The following is a 27,706-nucleotide window of genomic DNA, read 5'->3' on the forward strand; positions in this document are numbered from 1 at the left end:
GTGCGGGGAGTGGAAGGAGGAGCCTCTCTCCGAGCATGTGGGGCAGAAGGAGCCGCAACTCCCGGGCCGGGACGAGCCTCGGGTGGGCTGCATGCCCAGCTCCCCCGTCCTCCCGCCACCCGCCCCTGACGGCCCGGCAGGCAGCGGCCCAGAGCGCGGGAGGCGGGCGGCCGCGCAAGGCCCGACGGGAGCTGTAGTGCGGAGGCAGCGGCGCTGCGCGGCCCACCCGCCGCGAGGACTACATTTCCCAGCATGCCTCGGGGCACGGGCGCCCCCCACCCCCCAGCTCCCCGGCGGCGGCGCTTGGCAGCGGGGCTGCGTGCGTGGGAGCGGGAGGCCGGGCGGCGCGGCGGGCATGGGCGGCGGCAGCGGGGAGTGAGGGGCCGTCGCGATGTGGCTGAAGCCCGAGGAGGTGCTGCTGAAAAATGCCCTCAAGCTGTGGGTGCAGGAGCGCTCCAACCAGTACTTCGTGCTGCAGAGGCGGCGGGGCTACGGCGAGGAGGGCGGAGGCGGGCTGGCAGGTACTGCCCCCCCGGGGGCCGCGGCAAGGGCTCCCCCCGGCTCGGCGCCGCCTCAGGCGCGGGCCCTCGGGGGCTGGCGGGGCCAGGGGCCGGCGGGCGGGCTGGAGGGGGCGGGGGGCCGTTTGCCGGGCCTGGGACCTCCGGCTCCAGAGGGGCAGGGAGGAGGGGAGGCTCGGCCGAGGTTTGGAGCCCTCGACCTTCGTGGGGGTCTCTCCCTCCCCCCGCCTCCTTTCCCCTGGCACGTCAGAGGCGTTTCAGAAGCCATCCCAGCGGGAAGAAGGACGGTTTGGTGAAGTTTCTGGCACGCTGCGTGTGGGATGGGGCCCGCTGGTGCCCGTGGTGGCAGGGAGAGCCCGGCGGGGCAGTGCCTGCTGGCAGGGCTGGGGCAGCCGCCCGCTGTGGGCCAGCTGCCTCCCTGCGGGGCGGCCCATGGAGCTGGGCTCAGCGGAGCCCAAAACAGCCCTTGGCTCCGGTGGGCAGCCTGGCCCGGTTGGGTTTGCAGCTTGTTGGAAGAGGACACGTCAGAAGAAATGACGGATCAGTCTTGCTTTGGTAGGGTGCTGGTTTCCAAATCCCTCCTTTTCCCACATGCATCTGAGGCTGCTTGAAATGAGCTCCTGCTCAGACATTTCTGATCACTTATTTTAAAACCAAGCGTATGTTTTGATGGATGGGTGGGTCAGGAAACTGATGCTATATAATAAACATCATTTCATGAGAATTTCAAGGTACAGAGCAGAGTTTCTATTTTTAATTCTCGTCTGTATCGTTACGCATTGCAGGGACCCCAGCTACCACTGAGACCTCTGTTGTGGTAGCTGTTCAGACTAGAATTGACTTCTTCATAAGCCTGGTGACACCCGTCATTGACCCTGTCAAGGAGAAATGCTAAAGCAGAGTAAAGTTGTTCTTGGGTGGGATATGGCTCTTGGTTATTATGCGTGAGTTGCATCCCTCTGGATTTTCTAGGCTCTCTCTAGTTGTGTCATCATAAAGCAAGCTATATAAAGCATGAGGCATAATTGCCTGGTTGAAACATTTATTCGTTCTGCCAGACAAAAACACAAAGTCCAAGCTTTTGACTGGTGAATTTCAGGATGTAGAAATACCCCTCCCAGCTGGAGGTGGGGCAGTCTTCATTGGCATTTGAACCACTTGCAGGGCGCAAGGAAAGTGTAAAATGAAAGCATCACAAAATCCCAGATTCTCTTCTAGGCATATCATGGTACTATAGATAGATAGATAATGTTAGGCTTTGCCTTAGAACCACAGGTGATATTTTGCAACCTTGGAAGTCTTGCGGTCACCAGGCTAGATGGGCCATTCTCTGCCCTAGTATCTTTGAAAGCCAGGGAGGCTGAGTTGGTATGAAGATTGACTTTCTGTGTGATAAAATTCATTTAATAACCATCTGAAGTGAAACAACGAGAACTAGAATTAGGTGTTCATTTAAAAACGTAGGCTTATAGCTGGACAGATGCCTGGAGCGTCCTGGTGCCCTTTGGTTTTTGGTGGAGGAGAGGCTTCTACCACTCGTCTTCTGTCCTTGATGGCATTTGACAGCATGGGAAAACACTTTGGTGGGATAGTTCCTGGGTTACGTTTTGTTGTGGGTTTTTTTATTAATGCAGCATTGCATGTTTTATTTCTGTAACTTTTCTCATAATGTGAGATGCATACAAATTTCATCTGTGCAAGTAATATTTTTCACTGGACAGAAACTAAAAGAGTGAGATGTTACTGAATTCAAATAGTGACTAAGAAACGTTAACAAGAAATTTGGAAAAAATGCAGCTACATTTTTGTTTGCAGGTCTGAAAATATTCGAGCCTCCTAGGTATAATCTAGCATAATTTGCTCTGCCTGATTTTAATTTCATATTTCTGTGTGTCACTCAAGAAAATTAGCACTTACTTTAGAAAGCAATGAACCGCTATTATGAGATCATCGCAAATGTGCCAAGTAAATTCTTGTTCTGAATGGCATTTTTCAGCAGGGGAGACAAGGGTAGAGGTGACTGGTAGCATTGAGAGACTGGGGAGCTATGAGTGAAAGAAGCAGGCAGCAGTGCGATACCAAATTGTGAGGGAAGAGAGGGGCAATGCCTCAAGACTGGAATGGGAAGAATGATGAACAGTGCTGCAGGGTTTGAATAGCAGTAATGAGGACTGGCTGAGGTGGCATTAGCAAAGGATTCCCAAGAATACAGGAGTACACTGGTAAGACAGGCTTTCATAAGCGGAGATGTGAATTTTGAGGAAGCAGCCAATAGCTGGAGAAGGTACAGACCAAGGAGAAAAAGATAGATGACAGCAGAGACACTTACGTGAAGGAAGGCTGGGAACTGTGGTACTGTCCTAGGTTTTGAAAGAAGGCTGCAGCTGGGTTTGTTTGTATGACCCTTCTGGACTGACTGTTACAGCAGTACCGGTTTGTAATCTGTAGGTAACAGCTCTTACAGCTTGTGTCGACACGCACCAGAGTTCTGAGTTGGCTAATGTGGATAAAAATAATCTTGTGCTGGTTTTGCTTAGCCTTGGCTCTCTTCCTGCAGGTGTGTGCCTGCTTAACTTTACGTTTCATTCTCTTTACTTTCTTAGACCTCACCTGAGGATACAGATGGTGTAACCTGTTTGACTGGTTCTACATCTGATAATTCAGCATGCAGCAGACTGTTCCAGAGTATGTTGCTGTATGTCTGGCAGTGTAGCTGTGTGACCATCTCCTCTGGTTGTTCTGTCTTCTGCAGAGCCACTGTGGGAGAGCTACCCAGGTTTTCTAAAGTGTGTTGATAAGAATATATTTAGGCAAAATGGCCCATGTGCTGAAGCGCAGTTATGATGACACAAAACCTGTGTTGTGAATGTACGTACCGTAACCAAGGTCTAATGAGATTAAGCGTGTTGGTCACAAAGATGTTGCTTTGGTTATAGTTCAGGCAGGACCTTAATTAGGAGATGGGTATTCCAGGAGTAGTTATATGAATGAGTATTTGGTGTTATAAAATACCAATCTTTCACTAAAATGTGAACAAATGAATTGTTTTCTGCTTCCATTGTTTCAGTTTGCCTCTTTTCTGTTTGAGAAATTTAAGTAGAACACAACTGTGAGAGGAGAAAAACTTTCAATGAAATACATGATTAGAACTAATCTTCCCTGCTTGTTCTGTGTGCTGTGCTTGGAAGGGTAGGGAAAAACCCTGGCTCTCCAAGTCCTGGATTTCCTCCGGCAGTTATTACCATCCTGAATCTGTAGAAGACCCTCTGCTGGTATTCCTGCTTTTTAAAAGATGTAGCTTGTCTGTATCATCGCTAGCTAGCTCGCAGGCATAGGAGCTTGGAGGAAGGGGAGACAGAGCTCAGCTTGTATGTGTGCTCTTGGGAAACGTTCCTTATCTAGTATCTGTCAAAAGGAATAATTTTGAAGTATTATCGAATCATGGATGTCAATGGCAAGGACCTTGTGTGTTCACAAATTAAAAAAGGACTTGGTAATCTTTGTACAAACTTCAAGAAATTTGTTTTGGTAAGAACTGCAGGACAGGAGAGGAGACTTGCACTGTAGCTGGACCTGGTATGCAGCAAAGAAGATGTTTGCTTTTCAAAATTTAAAAGGTCTGTGCTGTGACATCACTAAATGTACATTAGTAGAATAAATGGCAGAGATCATTTATACATACTGGTGCTTTAGCACACAGCTTTTGGTGTGGTTTGCTTGCTGCGGGTCCTCATCTGTGATGGAAATCAAAATGAAAACTTGCTGGTTAATAAAGATCTGAAATGATCTCTGCTGCATGTTTGTTTCAGGAGCTGTAGCAAAGATTATTTTGCAGTGTGTATATTTGTGAGACAAATAACACTACTCTGTTAAGAAGCATACTTACACTTAGGGATGACAGGTGGGAAAATGACCAGCACATGCTTCCCAGTTTGTGTTACACAACTTTTTAGTTGCACAGAAGCAAAGACAAGAAAGAGCTGTGACATTTATGATACTTTTGGCTGTACCAAGGAGACTAATACTTAACCTTTTTGCAGAGTTTTGCTTCTGTTTTTCCCTTCTTTCAAGGATATCTTTATTGCCACAGATAAGCCAGATGGATTGCCACACAAGGGCTTGGATACGCACCTTAGTTTAATGAGTTACTGTTGTCTTAACAGAGTTACAGTTTTTTCACTGAAGGCTTAAACTAACCTGTTTTACATCTCAATTGACTGAGAACATTCGCATCTCAGCCCATGCTCAGTATTTTAGCTGAGGCTTTTTAGTCATGGGTTAAGTTAATTTGGGAAATAAAATTAAGCAAACAAGAGTTCTGTGCTTAATTTGAAGTAGTAGAAAAAAGGGTCTTATGCACAAGTTGGCATTCATGTGTTTTACATGAAATACACAGAGATGGTGGCTTTTCATGTTTTATATGGTATGTATTTGTGTCTTAGTTTATCTAGTAAAAACTGGGGCTAGCCTTATTTATTTTTTTTTAAACTGAACCAAAATGCTCTGTAAAACTACTTTCTGTTACAAAATGAAGCTTTATCCTGTCTCTGTAAATAAATATCTATTGTAGTAAGGATTTACAGTTTGGGTCTCCTGCACTGTAATTTGGCAACAGTTCACTCTGGATGTGTGTTTCTCCTCTGATACTGTATCCTGCACCAGAGAAACCTTTGTGGAACTTAAATAGCTTCTGCTATGTTACTCTGGTAGTTTTTGGTTTCAGTGGACCTGCATCATCTGAATATTTTTTTTTAAAAGGTTTTGCTGAAAAATACAGTCCATTTAAATTGTAGTTGGGATATTTGAATTTGTCCTTGTTTAGTAATGCAGTGGATTTCAGTTTTGTAGTAAAACTGTATATTTTACGTGCTATTCCTATTGATTTTATTCCTTGCAGTTGTATGTAGGTATTACATTGCCTTCAATATTTGTTTTTCTTTTTAATTCACAATTTATTAACAGGTTGACTTTATAGTAAAAAGAAAAAAAAACCTAAAAAAATTGATTTGAGGTTCATTGCTTTTATTTTTCACGTTTATAGTGTTTCAAACCTAGAAATTCTAGTTGTCAGGACATAGCTATTAAAGACCTCTCTTACGGATGCTGTAGGCTTTCTTGCTGTGAGGTGTCCTGCATAGGATTTGGTGGAGTCTCTTTGTGTACCTAAGAACTGTACGCTGAAGGCTTAGGAGAGTGCCTGTAAATGGTGCTAGCTCCTGGATTACGATAAGCTATCTGATCAAAATGAAAGATGCTGTGGTAGTGGGTTTGCCTGGCAAGGATTTGGTAGTGGAGGGATGCAGGGCTGGCTTCTGTGAGAAGCTGCTAGAACCTTCCCCTATGTCCAATAAAGCTTCCAAGAGGGGACCTGCCACTGGCCAAGGCCGAGCCCATCAGCAACAGTGGTAGCGCTGCTGGGATGACATATTTAAGAAGGGGGAAAAGGCTGCTGTGTGACAGCAGCTGTGGGAGGGGAAGGGGGCTGTGTGAGAGCAGCAGCCCTGCAGCCCCCCAGGCTGGGGCAGGTGGGGGCCGGGAGGGCTCCAGGTGCCAGAGCAGAGATTCCCTGGCAGCCCGTGGTTCAGCCCCCGGCGGGGCAGGCTGTGCCCCCAGCCCGTGGGGAGCCCCCGGCGGGGCAGGCTGTGCCCCCAGCCCATGGAGATCCATGGTGGAGCAGGCTCCCCCCACCCTGCAGCCCGGGCAGGGGGTGCGCACAGGAGCTATGACCGGTGGGCAGCCCACTCTGGAGCAGGCTGCTGGCAGGACCTGTGGCCCGGTGGGGAGAAGAGCCCGGGCAGGTTTGCTCCAGGGTGGGGGACCCTGTGGGGGTCCTGGGCTGGGGCAGTCTGTGCCTGAAGGGCTGCACCCTGTGGAAGGAACCCACGATGGAGCAGCTCATGAGGAACTGCAGCCCACGGGAAGGACTTGTGTTGGAGAAGTTTGTGGAGGACAGTCTCCCATGGGAGGGACCTCACGCTGGAGCAGAGGAAGAGAGTGAGGTGGAAGGAGCCCAACGTGTGATGAACTGGCCACAATGCCTGTTCCCTTTCCCCCTGCGCCGCTCCGGGGAGAGGAGGTAGAGAAAATCAGGGGCGAAGTTGAGCCCAGGAAGAAGGGAAGGGTGGGGGGGATGGTGTTTTAAGATTTGGTTTTATTTCTCATTATTCTACTCAGATTTGATTGGCAATATGTTAAATTAATTTCCTCAAGTCTTCTGTTTTGCCCGTTACAGTAATTGGTGAATGATCTCTCTCTGTCCTTATCTCAATCCATGACCCTTTCATCACATTTTTTTCTCCCTCTATCCAGATGAGGGGGGGACTGATAGGGCAGCTTGGTGGGCAACTGATGTGCAGCCAAGGTCAACCCACCACAGCTCTGACAAACTTGTTTTACAGTATTTTTTCCCCTTTGTTTCTGCTCGGATTAGCCTTTGAATTCTTCAGATTGTAGAACTGAGCAGTTATTGATGAAATGAAGCTGACTGTAGCTGCAGAATACCACTTTCTGCAGTTGTTGCCACTCAGGGAAACCTTTTACAGTATTTTCAAACAGCTCCTTTATATGATGTGTATAAACTGAGAACTCAATTGTACATCAAAGTGTCTCCTTTCCAAAATACTTGGTGTTGTGGGGCTGACCAGTGTTGTGCTAATACAATATTTCTGTTTGTAAGGAACTTTTCCAGTCTTGTAAATATTTTATATCCCTTAACACTTCTAATGTAGCAAATCAGGAGATTGTCTCATCCAGTTTTAATGTAATTAATTATTGATCTCAAAGGTACTGTTAGAGAACAGGCTTGTGCTAAGTTTGCTTCAGAACAATAGTGCTCTTTAAAAAAAAAAACCACAATGGCATGTTTTCTTTGCTTCTGATTCTTCATTGGTAAAATGGAACTTAGATTATTCTGTTTGCATTACACTAGTCCCACAAAGGGTAAGAACTAGTCAGATTGCTGGGTATGACATTTAAAATAAGATTCTCAGCAACAGAAAACATTGACATAGTAATTGACAGCTATTCCAGAAAAAAAAAAAAAAAAACAACCCACCCAACTTTGAGATTGTGGATTGAAAAGGACCAAAAAAATAATGAAAAAGGCAAATATTAGTACTCTCTTGATGTATTTGGTGAAATAAATATAGAAGAACAAAGTGGTATTGCCCCCAAATGGCAAAATGCTGGGAAGATATTTTCATGTAACATGTTGGCTTTGTTGCTGTAAATTGATACAACAGAGAGCAGAATTCATTGCTGATACGTTTTGCTGCATGTCTCTCTAGATAACGTTCATATTTTGCTAACCAAGTGTTTTAGAGACTTTTGGGAAGAATACATTCTTATTTCAAAGCTGTGCTGTGTACTGGATTCCTTCCCTTTATTTTCTAGGGTATTTCACCCTATTTATTTAAGTATCTAGGATATTTCTCGGTAGTTTTACTCAAGCAGCTCTGAAACTTAAAATGTTTTCTAAAAGCAGAGCTCTTTCTCCCTGAAAATGTGCACCATCTTCCATATTTACAGCTGAAGTCATTCCCTGAGTGAGGCAAGAGGATGGATGATTTAGGTGGAATCCCCAGTAGAAACTGTGGGGTCTAGCTTTGAGCAGAGATGAGGGTAGATGACATTCTGTAGGACGTCCCTAAAAGTTGTTGTTGGGGAGCAACATGTTCTGCATTTCATCAGCGAGGGGTTGGCAAGTATGGCATGAGCTGTTCTTTCCCCCTTGCCTCCCTTATGGAGAGATAATGCTCCTGTCTGGGCTGAGCAGTTACTGATACTTTTGTTTTACTCCTTTATTTTACAGTTAATAATACAGGTGCATAATACAGGTGCATTTTAAATCTCTGCAACCCTGGAAGTGAGTCATTCTTCAGCAGGCTTGTGTGAATGGAGTTAGCAGAGTGCCAGCAAAACGCTCAGCAGTGCTCTTACTTGCCTGCATGAACGTGGGTCTTGATTTCCCGTTGGGAACAACAACAGAAGGGAGTGTCTGCTGAGAAGCACCCAACAACTTATAGTTGCGGAAACCCTGACTGGTAGTACTGTATTCAAAAAAATGTGTGGCTCATAGACCACTTTCAAGACTAGGGTAAGAATGTAAGACTGCTGATTCCTTGCAGTTGTGCCAGTGGCCATAGCCCTGCAATTAGTTCGTCACGATGTGTCGAGTATGTATTGGCTTAAGTGCAAACCTGTAGTCTATATAACATTCGTGGACAAAGCAGTATTGACTAGTGGGACTGTTGAAGTGGCTGATACTAACCTGATATAGTTCATTGTGTCTAAAACCTAATGACCTTCCAAGCAGACAGAAACTGTTAGGGCATTTTGAGGAGTGCACTCACTGTTGTCATCATTCTCTCAAGCTGAGCAGTTCCATTGACCTTATAAATGGGGACTAATGTCCTTGTACTGTATATCATAACAAATTACATTAGGAGAATTGTGAATGAAATAATTCATCATTTGCTGAAGCAAAGTCAACTTTGAGATCAGCTCAGTGTTATGACTCATTCATTAAGCCAAAGCTCTTTAAACAGACATAAATGTTACCTATTCAATGTCTGACTTAAGTTAGAAACTAAAAAAAATATTCTACTTTCCAACAGTAACTTAGAATCTGTGAATTGCAGACAAGACAAGATGGTAATTCTGATTGATGAAATGTACTGGTCTTTGGGTTTGGGTTTTTTTTGTGTGTTTTTCGTTACTACTCACTTCCATTTTCTTGAAGAGAGGCAAAAGCATTCTGAAGCTTGAATAGCCACAGTAAGGTTGTCACACAGGCTCTATGCTGAAAGTGTATCCTTAGGAAAACCATGTTCTGAGGATGACTGTCTAGACTTCTCAATTTTGTCTTACTTTGCTTTCTTGTATTCCTCACAATTATTATTTTTCAGAGTTTGAGAGGGGGGTTAATGGAAAGAAAGTGGAACAAAAAGTACCAGAAGCCAACCTAAAAATTCTGAAATAACTTTTGAGGGACGCATTTGAATTGACCTAAATCTAATGATTCTGTGGAGTGTTAAAAGCCTGAATCAAAATATCATTTTCCATTAAAGATGGAAGGGTACTTAGAGGTGCTATAAGGGGTATATTAACTTTGTATACAAGCTCTTTACCTTAATAGCATTTTTTTGGGAATATCCTGCATCCGTGGTCTCAGCAGGTTTCTGGAATATACTTTACAGCATCTCTTTGGGTAATTACATCTCTCATATTTTTATGGGTAGACTTGTCTCTTATTTTGCAGTTCTTCTGTCGAAGAATAAAAGCTCTTTGTGATTGCTTTGGTAGCTTTGTTTTAGTTGAACTTTCAGTTTATGTGACCGTGCTATGAGGATGGCAAGCATGGGGAGTAAAGGAAGGAAGCATAAGATACTGTTGCTTGTATTTTTGTTTCTGTTGTAACAAGAAGAAAAGTGCATCAGGATCCAAAAGCTTGTATTTTTTCTATATGGATTTTTCTTCTTTTAAAATTCCCTGATTCTTAGAGTTGAGAGGAACTTTTAAGATATCTGGGTTAATATTTTTAGTATTGTGCAGAAAGAATGATTTTGGCAGCCAAGATAAAATGCATACTCATTTTCTCAGGAAACTTTTTGCTCCCAGTTATGGAGAGATGAAGTATGTCTCATTAATGAAATTAGTATATTTTGATCTGAACTCTCATAGGAGCTAATTCAATATTTAGTGGCAGGGAGGGACATGCCCATTGTATCTTGGGTGTATAAGCTATAGGGGAATAATGCACTTTATGTAATATACTTACGCATGTGATGGTAGGATGAAATATTAGTGTTCCACACTTAATGTAGAAGTCATCTGATAGACTGTTTATGAAGAATGGCAGGCATTTTCTAGCTACAGTGTGGTATAAGCAGCAAAACTTTTGTATGTACAGAAAGTATGACATAGCGTTCCCATGCAAAAATGGTGGGATTTTCATAAAAATTGGACATAATGGAATTGGTCTCCTAGGAGCTGTTCCCTGTGACTGGAAAATAGAACAAAAGTAAATAACTAATTAAAAGGTAGTTCAATTACTGCTTGTGAAAGCTGGGAACTACCACGTTATGTTGGTTGTCCTCTGGTTTGCCATACTACATGACTATCGCTTCCAAGGGTGTTATCGCAAAAAAACTTCTTAATCCGCATTTTGCGTTTAGAATGGCTTTTACTGGATCAAAATATCCAAAGAGGTTCCTCTGGGAGTACTTTTTGCTTTACTCATTTGTACTTTTTAATTTTCTCAGAGTTCATTAGTCCTTACTTGGGTAGCATTCCTATTCACTAAGAAAAGAATCAGGAGCGTACATTTCAAAACCTTAGTTTCACCATGCTGTATACCTTTTCTTGAATACAACAGGTCTTCTTGTGGGAACATTAGATGCAGTGTTGGATTCTACATCGAAGGTTGCCCCATTTCGCATCCTGCATCAGACACCAGACTCCCAAGTCTACTGGTCCATTGCATGTGGTATGTACTATGACTTAGAAGCTAACTGAGTTGTATAAATTCTGTGCTGCATATGTATACTTTACAACAAAAGGCTACATAATGTAGTTGTAGTTTGTGGTAGAAAATGGATTGTTCTTTCTGTGAAGTGAAGGAATGGAAGAGACAATGTTTTGGTTCTGCTATAATATACAAAGGATCTGCAACAGTGCTTCTAAATAATTTAAATATTTATTTAAAAGTTTCATCTTTACTGTGTCATATCCGTGCCTCTGATTCACCCTGTGACTCAAATAATTGGTCTACATGTGTAGTCTGAGAAAAATAATCAATTTGAAATTTAATTGCTGTTTTAATTACTCTTTGTTTGATTTTTAAGGTGGTGTTGCAAATCCACCCTGTGTAGTGCAGGCTTAATTGTTTAACCTTATTTAGAACAGTTTCTGTTAATTCCCAAGGCAACTTTTACTAATTCTGTAGGGTTTACTGAAAGTTGTTTAATTAGTCTTTACAAAGTAAATAGAGAAAAAAGAAATTGTTAAAGGTGTGTTCTTGCTTAGGGGTATTGATCCTATGTGACTACACTGGCTGCTTTTATTTGTGAGCATTCCAGTGGAGGATGCCAATTAATTTATATTCTAGAATCCCTTTATTCAAACCTATGTAATTTTTTTCCCTCTTTCCTTATCCCTGCCTCCCACCATCTGGTGGGGAGCCGCCTGTCTTTAAAGACCTGACTCAATATTGAATTTGCTGGATCTCTACTGTTGTTTCACTGGTATCATCTGTGCTTACTACATCTTATCACTTGCATAATTTGTAATTGAGTATGTGACAAGAACAAGATGAATTATCATAAGCATTTTGAAGTTGGCCTACCACAATTCTCTAATTGTAGAAGTAGGCAGTGGGTAAAAGTGTTCCTTTGTATTTAAAGTAAACCAGTAATCTAAATGTATTTCTCTAAAATTCAGGTGAGGTAGTTTTTTCGTTGCTATAAAGTTGCAGTGATGTTCGCCATGTATAGGTGGGAGCTCTCTGAAACCTAGATTAAAAAGCTGTGTAAAGTAATAAAGTAACAAGGTTGGCTTCTCTCTACGGTGTTTGAAAATGTAATGTTTTTGGAATACTGAATTTTATTTTGGCTCTGTGGTTTCTACATTTCTTATGGTTATTGATAACAGGTTTCTTTTTGAGTTACTCCTCCTCTTGCACGTATGTAATGAAAGGAAAAAACCAGTCCTTTATTCCAGCGTGTTTGAGTCCCAGAGGGTCTAGAAGGAAAAAATACTAATTCTAGTGGTGCCAAACATTGTTTCAAGGATCATTCAGCTTGTGTGAAGCAGTGAGCCTTTTTTCCTGCATCTGGAGTTAGTTCTGGTATGTGTCCTCTTGGAGAAGCCTGCAGCTGCATGCAAACAGTGCACAGTTTGGACTTAGAGCATAAGCAAAACTTGTAGGTAGGATGACATTGTTTCCTGAATGGTGGTTGCCTAAGCTTTAGCGTGGTTAGAAATACAGTTAAAATGTGACTTGATAGAGAATGAGATAAAACCGTGGCTTACGCTCAGCCAAGTAAGTAATAATTGACTGTAAGCAACATAAATAGTTGTTTCAAGTACCCAAAGAGAAATCTCTGCTACCTTCCTGTTCCATGACGTGTGCTTTACATCCTTATACACCTTAGAAGGGATTTTGCACAGCAGGTCTAAGGCTTGGGGTTCTACTCTGGAAACTGTTGTGGGCCAGTATCAAAGCTGAGATATCAGAGACCCAGATTTTGTTTTCTTCTTACTCTCATGAATTTGATCTCGCATTTCCCACCTTCTAGACTATTAGACTGGGAGTGTTCTAGCAATGCTTTGCCATCCATGTTGGGGAGGTACTGCTGAGCTGAAGGAACTGTCAGTCCAAGTCAGGCTTCAGCGCTGAGCCACACAATGTTGACAAAGCTGAGGTGCTTCTGGATGTGAAGGCTAGAAATATAACTGTGTAAAGGACTTGAAAGATAAAAACAAATCAGTGCATATTTTTAATGTACATCAAATACATTTTTAGTGTGCGCAAGGGTTGGACAAAAGATTTGAGAGACTTGTGATTTGGACATGGGCATCTAAATTACTCTGTGAATTGGGAATTCGTTAAGTATTCTCTTGATCAATATTTTTAGTGAAATGATTAAAGTCTGTTCTAATTTTAAGTAATAGTAACTTTCTCTTTCAATCAGGATCCAGCAGAGAAGAAATAACGGAACACTGGGACTGGTTAGAACACAATGTTATGAAGACTTTATCAGTATTTGATTCAAATGAAGATATTACGAGCTTTGTCCAGGGAAAGATAAGGGTAAGTAACAAGCTCGTGGCATAATTAGGAAGGGCTAAGTATTTTTTTTCTCTAAATGTACATGAAAAATATGTCCTTTTTAGAATATCAAAGGACAGCATTGTAACACTATGTACTTCAGATTGAGTAGTATGTGGCTGTTAAACAGAACAGTGGAGCGTATTAAAGTTATCTGCCCCACAGTTAAATGAGGTTGTTTGTCATAAACTCTCCTTGGTACGTGATAGACCAGATGCCTTTAGATAGTGGTCTGAAACTGCTGATAAATTATTTCAGAATAATTTTAATAATGCCTGGGAAGCATATGGTGTATTTTTGTGAAGGTACAACACTTCACTTTATGTATGTGAAATCTTTAGCCCAGGAATTCTTGTGATTAACGGAGGAAAATATCTGTTTCAGAAGAGGAGACCTGGAAGTGTGTGTCTTGCTTAAGTTGTGTGGGAAACTTGGTGGATGAGTCCGTGGTGGATGAGCACGTTTGATTTATGACCTATGTTTTGATCCTCAGACTATTCTTCCTGTTCTGAAATTTACTATCCTGTTAGGAGAATGCTACACTGTATGTATGCAGGTGCATGTATGACACCCACCCACGTGGGTGCATATATAAGTAACTGTTTGTTTTCGTTTAGGGTTTGATTGCTGAAGAGGGAAAAGGTTCTTTTACAAAAGAAGATGATCCTGAGAAGTTCCGTGAAGGTCTTATGAAGTTTGAAAAGTGTTTTGGATTACCAGAGCAGGAGAAGTTGGTTACCTATTACTCATGCAGTTACTGGAAGGGCAGAGTGCCCTGTCAAGGATGGCTTTATCTTAGTACCAACTTCCTTAGCTTTTACTCATTTTTGCTGGGAGCAGAAGGTAAGTGAGCCTCGATACTGAGCCTAGTCCCTTCACATTTTGCTGTTTATGTTCAGATCTGGAAGAATTTTTCCTGTGTCCTAAGGGAGCTGTTTTGTCATGTGAGCAGGTGTCTACACAGAACAGAAAAAACTGCAAACACAAAATACTTTATGGAAATGAATACATCTGTGTAACTTACTATACAACGTCCACTGGTTTTCTTCCTTTAGATAAGCTTCACAGAGAAGGCAGACCTGTTGCAGTTGACTGACTAAAATAGTCATCTTTAGTTCATGCTGTATATTAATTCAGTCTGTGAGGACTAGTTATTTCTTCACACACAGACTTAATATTTCACATGGCTGCACTATGCACTGATGGTAACTGCACATATCTTTTTTTTTTTTTCCTGTGTAACATTAATTTGAAATTCCTAAACAAATGCCTCTAATAAAATACAGGATCCTTTCTAAGGTAATTTTCACTTGTATTGGGAAATGTCATAGCTAACTGGCACAGTTCCTCTAAATGCCAATACATGATTGATTTACTTTAAGTAGTCCTATTTGTAAAGAGTTAAAGCGGGGTGGCTTATATATAGTGCTTGTTTGCCATTTGCAGTTTAACATAACAGCAAAGAAAAGGTGATGTAATCTTCTATTTTCATACATGGTGTGTCTTCAATGTTTTTCTTTCTGTAAAATTCTTTCTAATGGAATTATTTTATAGGGATTGTGAACAGTGTTTTTTGTGCTTGTGAGTTTGTAGCCCTTTCCAAGTGTGTTACCATTTAACTATATTGCTTAATTATATTTTATTAGTGCTGTTGACTAATACTTTTTTTTTAGTATAAGGGTAGCAGCCAATGAGAAGTTACTCACATGTATTTGTATTTGTATTTTCAGTAAAACTTATTATCTCCTGGGATGAAATATCAAAACTTGAGAAGACTTCCAATGTGATTCTGACAGAGAGCATTCATGTGTGCTCCCGTGGGGAAGACCATTATTTTTCCATGTTTTTGCATATTAGTGAAACGTTCCTTCTCATGGAGCAGCTGGCAAACTATGCTGTTAGGAGACTTTTTGACAAGGAGACATTTGAAAATGATCTAGTCCTTCGTGACCCCCTGCAGATCACCAAGAGGTAAGAGATTACTTAGAGCCTGTCTGCTCTGGGCCCAGTACTTTTTTAGGCAAAGGGGCAGAGAATCCTTGTCTTAAGGAGATACGTTAGCAGAGCTGGTGTTCTCTTAAACAAGTGTCTTATTAAAATTTGGAATCAAAGCAATGTAAGGCATTGTAATTTATTGTTACTTTGCAGTATCAAAAGTCTATATGAAGGCAGGAAGTGATCAGACCTTCAGAGTTGGTCTTCAACTAGAGGTTTTATAGTAGTTTGAATTTTTAAAAGGTGTTCTAGCATAATTTAGAATTAGAAATTTAAAAACAGAGCTGCAGCGTCTCTGTAGATACCTGATGAGGAAGGCTAAGGTGGAGAATAAATAATTTAATAAACGTGTAAATAATAACTGCATGGCTTTTCTGCCAGTGGAGATGGGTAATAAAATCAATGAGTTGCAGATGGGTGCATGGCTTTTCTTGTTTATGACAGTATTTTAGGCAGTGGGAAAGACATGTGTGCAAGTAACCTGTTGTTTTAGGGTCCTTCCTTCTCAAAGATGGTGTGTGATTATTCCTTGTTGTAATTTTCTGGTTTCTGTTGAAGCAAATGTTACCTTTTCCTCAGAGAATTGTCCAAATTATCACTCAGATGCTTAGGTTTTCATCTGTTGACCACAGCTATTTACTGTGAAAAGTAACCAGGAAAAGCAAGTCTGTTGTTAGGCAATTTAAATTCACATAAAGGGACTAAATCTTTGTTGGGAAAAGCTACCTATCTGCAAATCAGAAATTTTGCTAAAGCATTTTTCTAATAATGATTCCTACTTAAAACTCTATGCAGCTATGATTTAAGAAGAAAAAAAACCTATTTAGTTTTATAGTACACTGATGATAAAACCTTTTTAGGTTGTATTTCCTTGGTAATTATACCTTAGTTTGGTAGCAATGCTGGAGAGGGATGTTGCTCTACAGCCAAAACATTGTTTCTGGCTGCAGTTATCTATGAAGAATTAGCCCATGGCAGATGTTTACAACATGTGCTCCATTTGTAGCTAATTAATCCTTTGTCAATCCAAAACTTGGTTTAGGTTTAAGTGGACTATTCTAATGGGTGGGGAACCAGCAGATTAGGCTATCAGTATGATTTTCTGCACTATCTGTAGGCTTGGATTCAGCAAAGTGCTTTACTGTGTAAGAACAGGCTTGAATCTATTCCTATTTAGTGAAGTATTTGAGTATTTTTGGTTTATATAGATAGGTGTGGTCCTGCCCTTTCTTGCATCTTCAAGCAAAATTTGAACCCTCCAGATCCACCTCATGGGTTATGGGAGGGCATGATGTTTTACTGTCTTTTCCCAAGGTATTTTTAACTTTTGTGTTTGTAAAGACATTTGAAATTTATTTAATTTTTCTTTTCTCTCTCCTACCCTTTTTTTTGTTCTGTTTTTAATCTAGAGGCCTAGAGAGCCGTGCCCACAGTGAACAGTTTAGTGCATTCTTCAGGCTACCCAAAGAAGAGACCTTGAAGGAAGTTCACGAGTGCTTCTTATGGGTTCCTTTCAGTCATTACAACACCCATGGGAAAATGTGCATTTCAGAAAACTACATCTGCTTTGCTAGCCAGGATGGCAGCCTGTGCAGTGTAATCATTCCATTAAGAGAGGTAATGCAAACTACAAATCTGCTAGTTATACCAGAAGTTTTGAACTTGCGTAGTTGAACACCAGTTTAAAAAAATTTTCATTATAGTCTGCATACATTTCCTGCTACCTTGAATACTGCATGTAGGAATTCTGTTTGTAGGTTTAAAGAATAGCTTTCATGTTTCAGCTTTGTTCCTCGTGCCCTCTTTCCCTTTTCTATTTACTCTCATTTCTGTAGCTAAGCATAGAACCCAAATTTTTTAGTACTGTTTTTTTTTTTTTTAATGGAAAAGCTTATGCTTAATTCATAAAGTTGAGCTAATGAGATTCTCAAGATAGGAAATAAAGAATTGGAGAGGGTGGAGGATCTTGAAGATTAGCAATTGCTCTGCTGTGTTTCTTTCTTAGCTCACTAGTGCGATTCTTTTTGCAGCAGTTGAGCAGTGCTGTCTCTTCAAAAGTCTATAGGAATATATGTCAAACGGTTGTTGAACACTGGGACAAGTAGTATCAACAGATGGAATAAGGACCGTATCGTAAAGGACACAGCATTCGTATTTCTATGGAGTACTATAGATAGACTATGGAATAACTTCTGGGGAAAAAAACCCACTTCTCTGTCCCTCTCTTGACTTCGTGTGATCTGGGACATTGCCATGTTTCAGTCTTCCAGTGCTAAAAGCTTTTCATCAGCACCCAGATGTATTTTACAATAGCCTAAAAATGGACCAGGTTCTGTAATTGATCTGTAATTGCTCTACATACTCTGTGTACGTACTGCCTGATGTAAGACACCTGATCTAGCCGGGTAAGCTGAGCTAATTTCAGCAATACACTTCGTGTTTCCCACCCAGAACATAGAATCCTAGAATGGTTTCAGTTGGAAGGGATGTTAAAGATCATCCACTTCCAGCCCCCTGCCATGGGCAGGGACACCTCCCACCAGCCCAGGTTGCCCAAAGCCCCATCCAGCCTGGCCTTGGACACTGCCCAGGGATGGGGCATCCACAGCTGCTCTGGGCAACCCGTGCCAGTCACTCACCGCCCCCCAGTGAAGAATTTCTTCCTCATAGCTCATCTAAATCTACCCACTTTCAGCTTTAAAGCCATTGCCTCTTGTCCTATCGCTGCAGGCCCTTATAAGCAGCCCCTTCCCAGCTCTCTTGCCACCCCCTTTATGTACTGGCAGGCTGCTCTAAGGTCTCCCTGGAGCCTTCTCTTCTCCAGGCTGAACCACCCCAGCTCTCCCAGCCTGTCTTCACAGCAGAGATGCTCCAGCCTCTGACCATCTTCATGGCCCTGCTCTGGACTCCCTCCAACAGGCCCATGTCCTTCTTACCCTGGGGCCCCAGAGCTGAACGCAGCACTGCAGGGGGAGTCTCACTCACGAGAGCTGAGTAGAGGGGGACAATCACCTCCTCCAACGACAGCATTAGCCTAAAGCAATTTATTTGATCATCTGTAAATAGTCTTGCAAACAATGGAGACTTCCATAAGCTATGAAAAACAAAAAGAGGCTGTGTTAAAAAGGAGCTGACTCTAAATTTATTCTTGTGGGTTGTCAGGCCCTCGCTGTTTGTTCTACAGTACTTCAGAGTTACTTTATTTCAGTGGTCTTTCATTCTTTACCTATAACAATGTAAAAGCATCAGCAATGGCAGTCAGACTAGCTATTCATGATCGTCTCACTTGTACTTGCATTATTAAAGTGTATTAACTGCTCTAATCTGTAACTGTTCCATCATGGCAATTAAAATCATCTCCAGCTGTCATGTGTTATGAAAGCTGTCTTTGAAAGGGTATTCTCAGTGGAAATTCATTCTTATGAAATTTGTTTCATTTGATTACTTGCAAAAGTCATGTTTTGTCTGCTTTTGGATGATAAGAAGAAAAAGTAATAGCTTCAGCAGGTAGAAGGAGGCAAGACTTTCAAATAAGCTCAGCACTCGCAGCTGCGAAAAACTTTTCAAAGATTTTTGGTACTCTGTCAAAAATATATTGCATAGTACTTAGTACCTTGCCCTAAAATACCTCCATAGCACTGAGCTTTAAAGTAGCGTTTGTTACTTGTGTCACTAATTCTGCTTGTGTGGTGCTTCATACTCCTGTTTCATGTACACATGTATTTTTAACAGGTTTTCTCTTTTAGAAAGAAGATGGTAAAAATTCTTGCCTAATTTTTGTATCCTTGCTTCTGTAGGTCACAGGAGTGGATAAGGCAGATCCAGCCAACAGAGGAGTCAGCATTAGTACCAAAGGAAAAACAGCTTTTCGTTTCACAGAGGTTAGAGATTTTGAACAGCTTGTGGCAAAGCTCAGAATGAAATGCAGTGCAACTTCAAGTCCACACCACATGATAAATACAGAGGTAACTGCTCTGCTAGTTCCAAGATCTTAGTGCCTGTTCCTAGGAATAAGGTTATGTAGTTTTACTGAGATAAATTTACATATTGTTGTCAGTGTTTTGCTGTGTAATGCAATACCTTTGTATTTAAGCCTGAATCTAGACACAAGATGGATAACAATGTATGCTGTACCTCTAGGTTTCAAGTTGTCTAAATCTTTTCTTTTTTTTTCCTCTTTGAAAAATCATGTTCCCATCTCTTGCCTTCAGACCCTTCACATTAAAAAAAAAGTACACCACAGTCTGATGTAAAATTACTTGTAGCTGTGTCAGTTTTTTGCCAGCTGACTATTTGACTCAGGAAGTTGATGGAATGATTGTAAGGATGTTTCTAGATGTGAAGGCAACTCTGTGTGTAGTTTCATGCATGAGAAACAAGAAAGCAATGACAAAACACGCATCCCTAACAAGCATGACTTCTAGTTGCTGTATCTCTTCCTTGAATATTTTCCCCTGAGAAGAAATTAAATAGAATCAACTGGAGTAGCCTCTAAAGTGACAAATGTAAGAGTGGAGAGTAACAAATACATGCCTTTTGGTAGAAAATAATCAGTGAATCAGCAAAATCTCTTATCTTCAGATTTTGATTCTTAAGGGTTAAAAGGCAAAAATGGGTAACAAAAGCAAGATGGTTTGATATCAGCAGAAATGCTCAGCTGGTAAGGGTACAGTACTGCCCTGGGAGACCTGAGTGGTAAGGTCTGCTGCTCAGGAGCATTCCCTTTTACAGTACCTTATTTTGGGTTATATCTCTATTATTTTGACATACCATCCTAAGTCATGTACCTCTGTCTTTAAGGCATAGAAAAATGAATAACTCCGTGCCCATATGAAAGAGAATGTGTTAAACAATAGTGCTACTCTGAAAGCATTCTGTTTTGGGTTCTTTTACTTTGTTATCCATCAGGTTTTGAGAAACAATCCAGGTTCCAATGCTGGTTTTTAAATGCTCTCAGCATTTCTGTATAGCTCAGTATATGGCTCCATTTAAATGAATGTTTTTCTTTTGACTTCAGTGGGAATGGATGGCCAGGCCTCTCTATCTATTACAGGTCTCATTATGAGTATCTGTCCTTTCTTCATTAAGTTTTCGGCTGTAAACAATGATTTCTTTTTCCAGCGCAGCACCCTGAAAGCCCAGCAGTGCAGAGCAGGGATTGTTTTTCATTTATTCTGGAATTCTGTATCTTGTACCTGTAACTTAATATAATAAACAAGTCTAGAAGCAGAATGGTTTCTGATATCAGTGCTGCTTCTTGAAGGATAACTACCACTGTTAAATTTTTTTTCAAGGTTGCAGCTAGTTCTGCCTCCGACAGTCCAAAGGATTTTGATGCAGGTCCGTCAAAGATGGGTCAGAAAGATAATAGCAAAACTGTCGGTACAGAAGCCCTAATGACTGTCTACCATCCTCAGGATGCTGAGAATCTAGACTCTAAAATGGTAAGGGATAAAATGGCCCGACAGTTTTTGGAATCTTAACTGGAAAGGACTAAAGTATATTCAAAATGTATTCCAGCACAGTTGCTGATTTCCTCTGGGGCTTTGCCAATCTTCTTTCATCTGCATTTTTTGTATTTGGGGTCCACAGGGTGCTTCTTCATGGCTCCATTCAATTTTCTGCTCATCTTGTTCAGTAATGGTATGCTTTATCTTCATGGAACTAATTCCTCCTGCTCTGCCACCGGTCAGGGAAGAGTTGGCTGTTTTATGATAGTGAACATGTTTCCTATCTGTCTGAATTGTCAAGATACAAAGTCACTACAAACTCTTTGGGAGCAAAGAGGATGTTACAAAGAAATTGACATAATTTCTTCGTTGCTTCATTCTTTTGCACTTCTAAGAAAGTTATGCTCTAGAGAATGTTTTCTTTAATTGCTTTTGCAGTAGAACATCCTATTTTTGCTTCTCTGTAGTGTGTGCAAGAAGACAGAAAGGTTTTATTTTAAAATAGTATTTCAGCAGATTTGGGTAAATTAAGACATGGAAGCTTTGATACTAGAAATACCAGAAAATAAACACCTTTGAGCAGGAGAAAAGGGAATCCAGATTTTAAAGTTCTGCCTTTTATAGTATGTTGAACAAAAGTGGACAAAATCTACTTTTCTTTTCGGCACCTTTAATTGCTCTAACAATGTTAAATCTTACTGCTGCATGCACAAAAAATGTAAAGGCAATGTTCAGCCTGTCTCAGCACTGGAGCCTCCCATGAGCTGGAGCACCTGATCATCAGTTCCTTTGCTTCAGAGAATTGTGGTTTAGGTGCATAATCAATAGTTATTTAGTATCTGCTGTGCAGGTAAAATGTCTGTAACTTCAATTTGGTCTGAATAAGGCATTTTTGCCATTTTTCATTTTGTGAAGCAGGTTTTGCTTACGTGGCTAGTCCTACTGAGGTTAATATGCATATGCTGTTACTGTCTACATTGACAGAAATTGCTAGTTTGTAAAAATGTTGTATCTGATTAAATGTAAAATCTATATGGGCATAAGTGTTTTCAGCTATTAGTTACCCTTCTTAACTCTAGACATCATTCTCCTGCAGATTTTTCTGATTATTGATTCTCTTCTAGTGTTATTTGAAACTCATGTAAATAAACTGAGGAATTGAGAAACTGTGGGAGAATAACGACACTGAGCACCATTTGTAGCCATTCTGTTCCAAATCTGTCAACTAAATAAAACGCAACAAAGCATGATGAATCAAAAAAAGGAAGCAACTGTTTGGCCTGTTCAGTTGCTGTGGGGTATTGTTTCATCTGTAACAGAGTTAGTACATTTTTATTGCTGTTAGCAAAGAACAGTTCATAGATACGTTGAAATTGAAGTATGTTAATTTATCGGAGTAATTAAGCAGGTGTCTGTGACAGTGCATTGACTTTGCAAATAATCACTTCCTTGACTTCATTGCACCATTGTGGCCAAATACTTTTTCTCATAGTTTGTTAGAGCTGTCAAATTAGTATAGAGAAACCTGCCACCACACATAAGCAATCTGAACCCTCTCTTCACCCTTCTTCTCCTAGTTGTCTTTTCTGTTGCTTTCACTCAATTTAATCTTTATTCCTTCTCCTATTGATTTATCTTTTATTTATTTATCCTTTAGCAATAAAAAGCTGTTTATCACAAAGCAGCAACAAAAATTGGGATATTTAAAAATTGTCCCAAGTTACAGTAAACAGATTTGTTTGTATGTATGTCTAATACAAACATGTATGTATTTACATGGAAATAGCTGAAAAAGAATCTTATAAGAGGAAATTTTAATGTACCTCTAATTTTTTGCCATAGAAATTATATCGGCTGTTCAGTTTTTTTATCCATTATCTTGGCAATGCATTTTTGGAATGCCTCAGGAGCACTGTAGTGGCAGAATTTGTCTGCACAGTTGCAAGTTGTACTGGTTAGCTGTTTCACTGCTTTATCACTGTTTATCCACTCCCTTTAAATCCCAAATACTTTGTGGTCCCTTGATAATTATGTAATTTTTGTTGATGTGGTGCCAAAGCTGCAAATGCTTATACCTAGAGGTAACAAGTAGGGCTATCTACCTATTGATTGGTTTTTTTTTTAAATAAGTTTAGCAGGATAGTGAGCAGTAAAACATAACGAATAGGTGGTGATGACTTCATTTAAAATGAAAAGCCAGCTTGTGTACAGTTATTACTGGTTACAGGTTGGAATTATTCTTAAGTGGGAAGTAAAGAAAAAGCTGAATTTAGGAGTGGCTTGAAAAAGGTGAAAGGGAGTGATTTACTCTCTTAATACAGCAACAAGGGGACTTCGGGTGTATTTAGATGGTGGCAGGTTTGTCTGAGTTCAAAAAGCAACTTGCAGGGGAAAAATCTGCTATGTTGTTAAATTCGGAGAGATTGCCTCTACTGAAGAGGTGCCTGTGCTTCTATTTACTGGAGGATGGAGGAGGATTTTGTAGGTGTTGGCATGACCTTACTGTCCTGTGGCAATTCCTATTGGCATCTGTTATATGGGATACTAGATTAGATTTACCTTTTATCTGTTCTGGTATAGACATTCTTGTAATAATATACTTTAAAGAATAGTAGGTCACGTAGGAGATTGCATTGTATGCCAAACTTTCACCATGCACAGGTTAGATTTTGCTCTGATTTGCATCAGCTTTCATTTCATGTATCAATATGGAGGCCAGTGCTGTCATTTCTAATTCATATGAATCTAACTGAGAGCAAAATTTGATTCTGTTCTCTGAAACCCGAGGAAAATCTTCCAGTGTACTTAGTGCTTGTTGTCTTCTGCTTTTCGTAGTTGAAGGAAAAAATGAAAGAACAGTCCTGGCACATCCTCTTTGTTGAACGTGGACATGGTGTCAGTATGTTTCGAACAAAGAAGACTCGAGACCTAGTTGTAAGAGGGATCCCAGAGGCTTTAAGAGGAGAGCTCTGGCTACTCTTCTCAGGTATTGCATAGCAAATATAATTGAATCATTTTGTAGACTCTACTGTATGGATGTTCTAGTTACTAACTGAACGTAGTGTGACAAAAAATGCTCTGGCAATTTATCCAAATCTTTCTGAAGAAAGACACTTCAAAATGAGGAACAGAATAATTTTGTCTTATTTTGTTTTGCATTGATTCAAACAAATCTGCTTCTGCTTCTTTTACAACAGACTCAATTGAAAAATAATGATAAGAATGGTGAAGGGTCTAGAGAACAAGTCTTAGGAGGAGTGGCTGAGGGAACTGTGGTTGTTTAGTTTGGAGAAGAGGATCAGGTGGGTTCTTACAGCTCTCTACAACTACCTGAAAAGAGGTTGAAGGCAGGTGGGGGTAGGTCTCTTCTCTCAGATAACTAGTGACAGGACGAGAGGAAATGGTCTCAAGTTATGCCAGGGGAGGGTTAGATTCAATATGAGGAAAAATTCCTTCCAGGCTGCCTAGGGAGGTGGTGGAATCACCTAGGGAGGTTTTTAAAAAATGTGTAGATGCAGCGCTTAGTAAGATGATTTAATGATGGACTTGGCAGTCCTGGGTAAACAGTTGGCCTTGATGATTTCAAAGGTCTTTTCCAACCTAAATGATTCTATGATTCTATAATACATGCCGTTCCAGGGGACAGTCAGTTTCAGCAAAGCCTCTTCACTTGCTAAAAAGAAAAGCATGGTTGTGGGACTGTGTTTCAGTACTTTTGATTTAAGTTGTCTGACAGGCTACTGTTACCAGAGACACAAAAAAAAACCATTTTCTTGGCAGAGAATTTGGCTCCAGAGAAGGTGAGATGTGCAGGTATTGTGAACTTTCTTACACACATGGAATCTCTTGCCAAAGCTCTGAGTGTGTGTTTGTGGCTTTCTCCTTTAGAACACTGCTGTGTCAGAGCACTTAACTTGGGGAAATGGAGGCCCTGGGAAGGAAGATACTGCTTTGCAACACTGCTGTGCACTTTCTAGTCCCATTCTCTGAAACACTTCAGAAAAGCAGCGGCCGTTGACTTGGTCAGGGTCATACAGGAAGCCTGTGTTAGATTTAGAAAATGAGCTGCAGATTTTGAGGAGCCATCCAGTACTCTGCTGGCTGTACTCAACTGTGTTCCCCTGGGCAGAGCTTTCTGCTGTTCCAGAGGATCTGTTTATCATAACAAATGCATTTTATACTCTTCATTCAGCTACTGTATGGTCGTACCTTTTGAGGACACGTGAAGGATTTACCTTTGTTAGTGTTCTTTGAGTGTTTACATAGGCATTTATGCTTCTGTTACCAGACCAGTATCTCTGACTTGGAAGGTGTTGACATTGAAATTATGGAATTAATTAGGTAAATATCAGTCCTTTGCCTAGTTTTTCTAATCCATTTTCAGCTCTACAAATGGAAGGGTATTGTGTTTGCCAGAAATCTTGGGCAAAATTGTAGGTGAAAGGAAGCTTCCCCCTGCCCCGCAATGAAACAAAAAAGTGAAAATCAACTTTATCATGGCACGTGACTTAGATTTCCTCCAAGCCTTATTTTATTTCACTTTGCTGTTTTTGTTTCAGAGTAATTCCATTAATTTCTACAGTAGAATTACTCTTATACATTACTGCAGTAACACCTGCATATTTGTGAGGTACCTCAGTAGTCACCAAAAATGTTTATACAAATTGCAGACAATCATGTGGATACTTTACTGTTGTCCTCTAATACTGTGCAATGCAATGTATTGGCAGGTGCTGTGAATGATATGGCCTCCAACCCTGGTTATTACACTGAGCTGGTGGAAAAGTCCTTAGGAACTTGCACTTTAGCTACTGATGAAATTGAACGAGATTTACGTCGCTCCTTACCTGAGCATCCTGCTTTTCAAAGTGACACAGGAATTTCTGCACTCAGGAGAGTTCTTACAGCTTATGCATACAGGAATCCGCAAATAGGGTATTGTCAGGTACAGCAGTTTTGAGACTCTTAATGTTGGTTGTCTCAGCTCATGATGGCAGTATAGTGGCACCTTATAAAATCAGTCACATAAGTATGGAAGGGTTTCTTGCTCAGTGGTTCACTTACTTTGCTTATTTCATCCCACTGTGTAACATGAGTATTTACATTGTACTTGAATTTATTGGTAAATGCTGTAATTTCTACTTCGTATGTGCTTTTGCATTCTTACTAGGCTTTTAGCACTTAGAAATATTTTTATATCGTTTAAATACTATGCTTTGTGTTTAATAATACAGAGGTAAAAGTCTTACACTGGATATGGCTGTAGGTTATCCTAGCATTCTAAAAATATGCTGTGAAATGCTTTCAGAAATACAAATTTTAACAAATGACAACAGTTGTGTTTTCGGCATCTTTCCTTGTAAATACTTCCTTTCATGTTTAAATGTTACAGGCAATGAATATTTTGACATCAGTACTTCTGCTGTATGCCAAAGAGGAGGAAGCATTCTGGCTTTTGGTTGCTGTGTGTGAAAGGATGCTACCTGATTATTTCAATCGTCGAATCATTGGTAACATCAGTCTGTCTTTTCATCTATCTAGAACTGAATGTAAATGATCATTCATTAAGAACAAATGTAAGGAGTGAGCTGAAGGCTGAACAATGGGGAGAAACTGTTGCATTTGGTTCAATACTGTGAAGTAGAAAATGGAAGTTACAGAGACTGTCCCAAGACAACTCCTTAAACAGGATTGGATATGATTTTCAGATATTGTCATTACTCTAGGCATAACTACTCAGGAAGAAGTAATTTAGACTTTTTATACTGTTCTTTTGGAATTATAACTGCAACTCGTGCTATTTATTTGACACTTAAGTCAGCTTAAAGGAAGAAGTTACTCCAGGTCCAGACTTAGTCTTTGATCTCATACTCAGTACTCGCAGGTATATATGCTAGGAGGAAGTCGGCTGTGAAGTTTCTCTCTAACTGCAGGGAGGGTATATAAGCTGTCAAGAGAATCCTTGGAAGTAGCCACCCGCACACAAAAGTGCTAACACACTTTACAGTATGCAGCAAGGCTCTGGGCCCATGCATACAGTGCGTAGCTTCCAGCGTAGGGGACGAAGCCAATGGTTCCATACAGCTGGGCCTGTGTTTGCTTTTCCAACGAAGTTGCGTTAGGACAGGGGCTTGATTTCTGGCCAGTGCTCTGAGAAAAGTATGCTTCTCTGTATTAAGATTTGGGTGGTGGTTTTGTTATCCTTTCCCTGCAGGTGCCTTGGTAGATCAGGCAGTGTTTGAGGAGCTCATCAGGGTTCATCTGCCTCAGTTGACAGACCACATGATGGACATGACTTTTTTCTCCTCGGTCTCTCTCTCCTGGTTCCTTACCCTTTTTATCAGTGTGCTGCCTATTGAAAGTGCAGTCAATGTGGTGGACTGTTTCTTCTATGATGGAATAAAGGCAATCTTGCAGCTCGGTCTCGCAGTGCTGGAATACAACATGGAGAAGTTGCTGACTTGTAAGGATGATGCAGAAGCGGTCACTGTTCTCAACAGGTATCACTGTAACTGTTATTCATATGGGCTGCGTGGCAGCTGCTATAATTGCAAATAGATAAGTCATTCTGGGGCAGCTGAGAAGACATCTGGCCAGGACTTCCAAAGGGTTTAGAGGAATTAAGTGTTCATCTCCGGCTGAAATTCTGAAAGGGGTGGCTGGAAAGTATGCCTGGATCCTTTGAAAATCCCATCTTCCATGAAAGTTCTTTTAAAACCATTGCCATTTTGTGTATTTTAAAGTAAAAGCAATGTGGGTTTGCCTGGAATTTACATCACTTATAGAAGGCGGCTTTCCTTAATGAGAAGGTAATTTAGAGCACACTAAAACTGTTCCAAACAGTTCAGGCATCAACTTACTGACAAGACGTTCTACAGCTTAGTAGTTGTATTTTAGGCTATAGTGGCTCCTCT

At 40.8% G+C, this 27,706-nt stretch overlaps 1 protein-coding gene across 4 annotated transcripts in view; it reads left to right on the top strand.

Moving 5' to 3' along the window:
* Positions 1-290: 290 nt before the first annotated feature.
* The window catches only part of TBC1D8B (TBC1 domain family member 8B), a 42,006-nt gene continuing 14,590 nt past the window's right edge, over positions 291-27,706 (top strand). Inside the window, exons 1-12 of one of the 4 annotated variants that reach the window (XR_008735184.1) lie at positions 291-521; positions 10,894-11,004; positions 13,211-13,329; positions 13,965-14,190; positions 15,078-15,318; positions 16,752-16,959; positions 19,140-19,307; positions 20,637-20,786; positions 23,628-23,778; positions 25,523-25,737; positions 26,185-26,302; positions 27,007-27,292. Coding sequence is in view for 2 of the 4 variants with exons in the window: in XM_055727133.1 (XP_055583108.1) it covers positions 392-521; positions 10,894-11,004; positions 13,211-13,329; positions 13,965-14,190; positions 15,078-15,318; positions 16,752-16,959; positions 19,140-19,307; positions 20,637-20,786; positions 23,628-23,778; positions 25,523-25,737; positions 26,185-26,302; positions 27,007-27,292 (2,123 nt within the window). In the remaining 2 variants the exon portion in view is untranslated. The remainder of the gene's footprint in view (positions 522-10,893; positions 11,005-13,210; positions 13,330-13,964; positions 14,191-15,077; positions 15,319-16,751; positions 16,960-19,139; positions 19,308-20,636; positions 20,787-23,627; positions 23,779-25,522; positions 25,738-26,184; positions 26,303-27,006; positions 27,293-27,706) is intronic. The other 3 variants (XR_008735185.1, XM_055727133.1, XM_055727134.1) reach the window with 3 other exon arrangements.

The sequence above is a fragment of the Falco cherrug genome, chromosome 15, assembly GCF_023634085.1.
Source record: "Falco cherrug isolate bFalChe1 chromosome 15, bFalChe1.pri, whole genome shotgun sequence".
Classification (NCBI taxonomy): Eukaryota; Metazoa; Chordata; class Aves; order Falconiformes; family Falconidae; genus Falco; species Falco cherrug.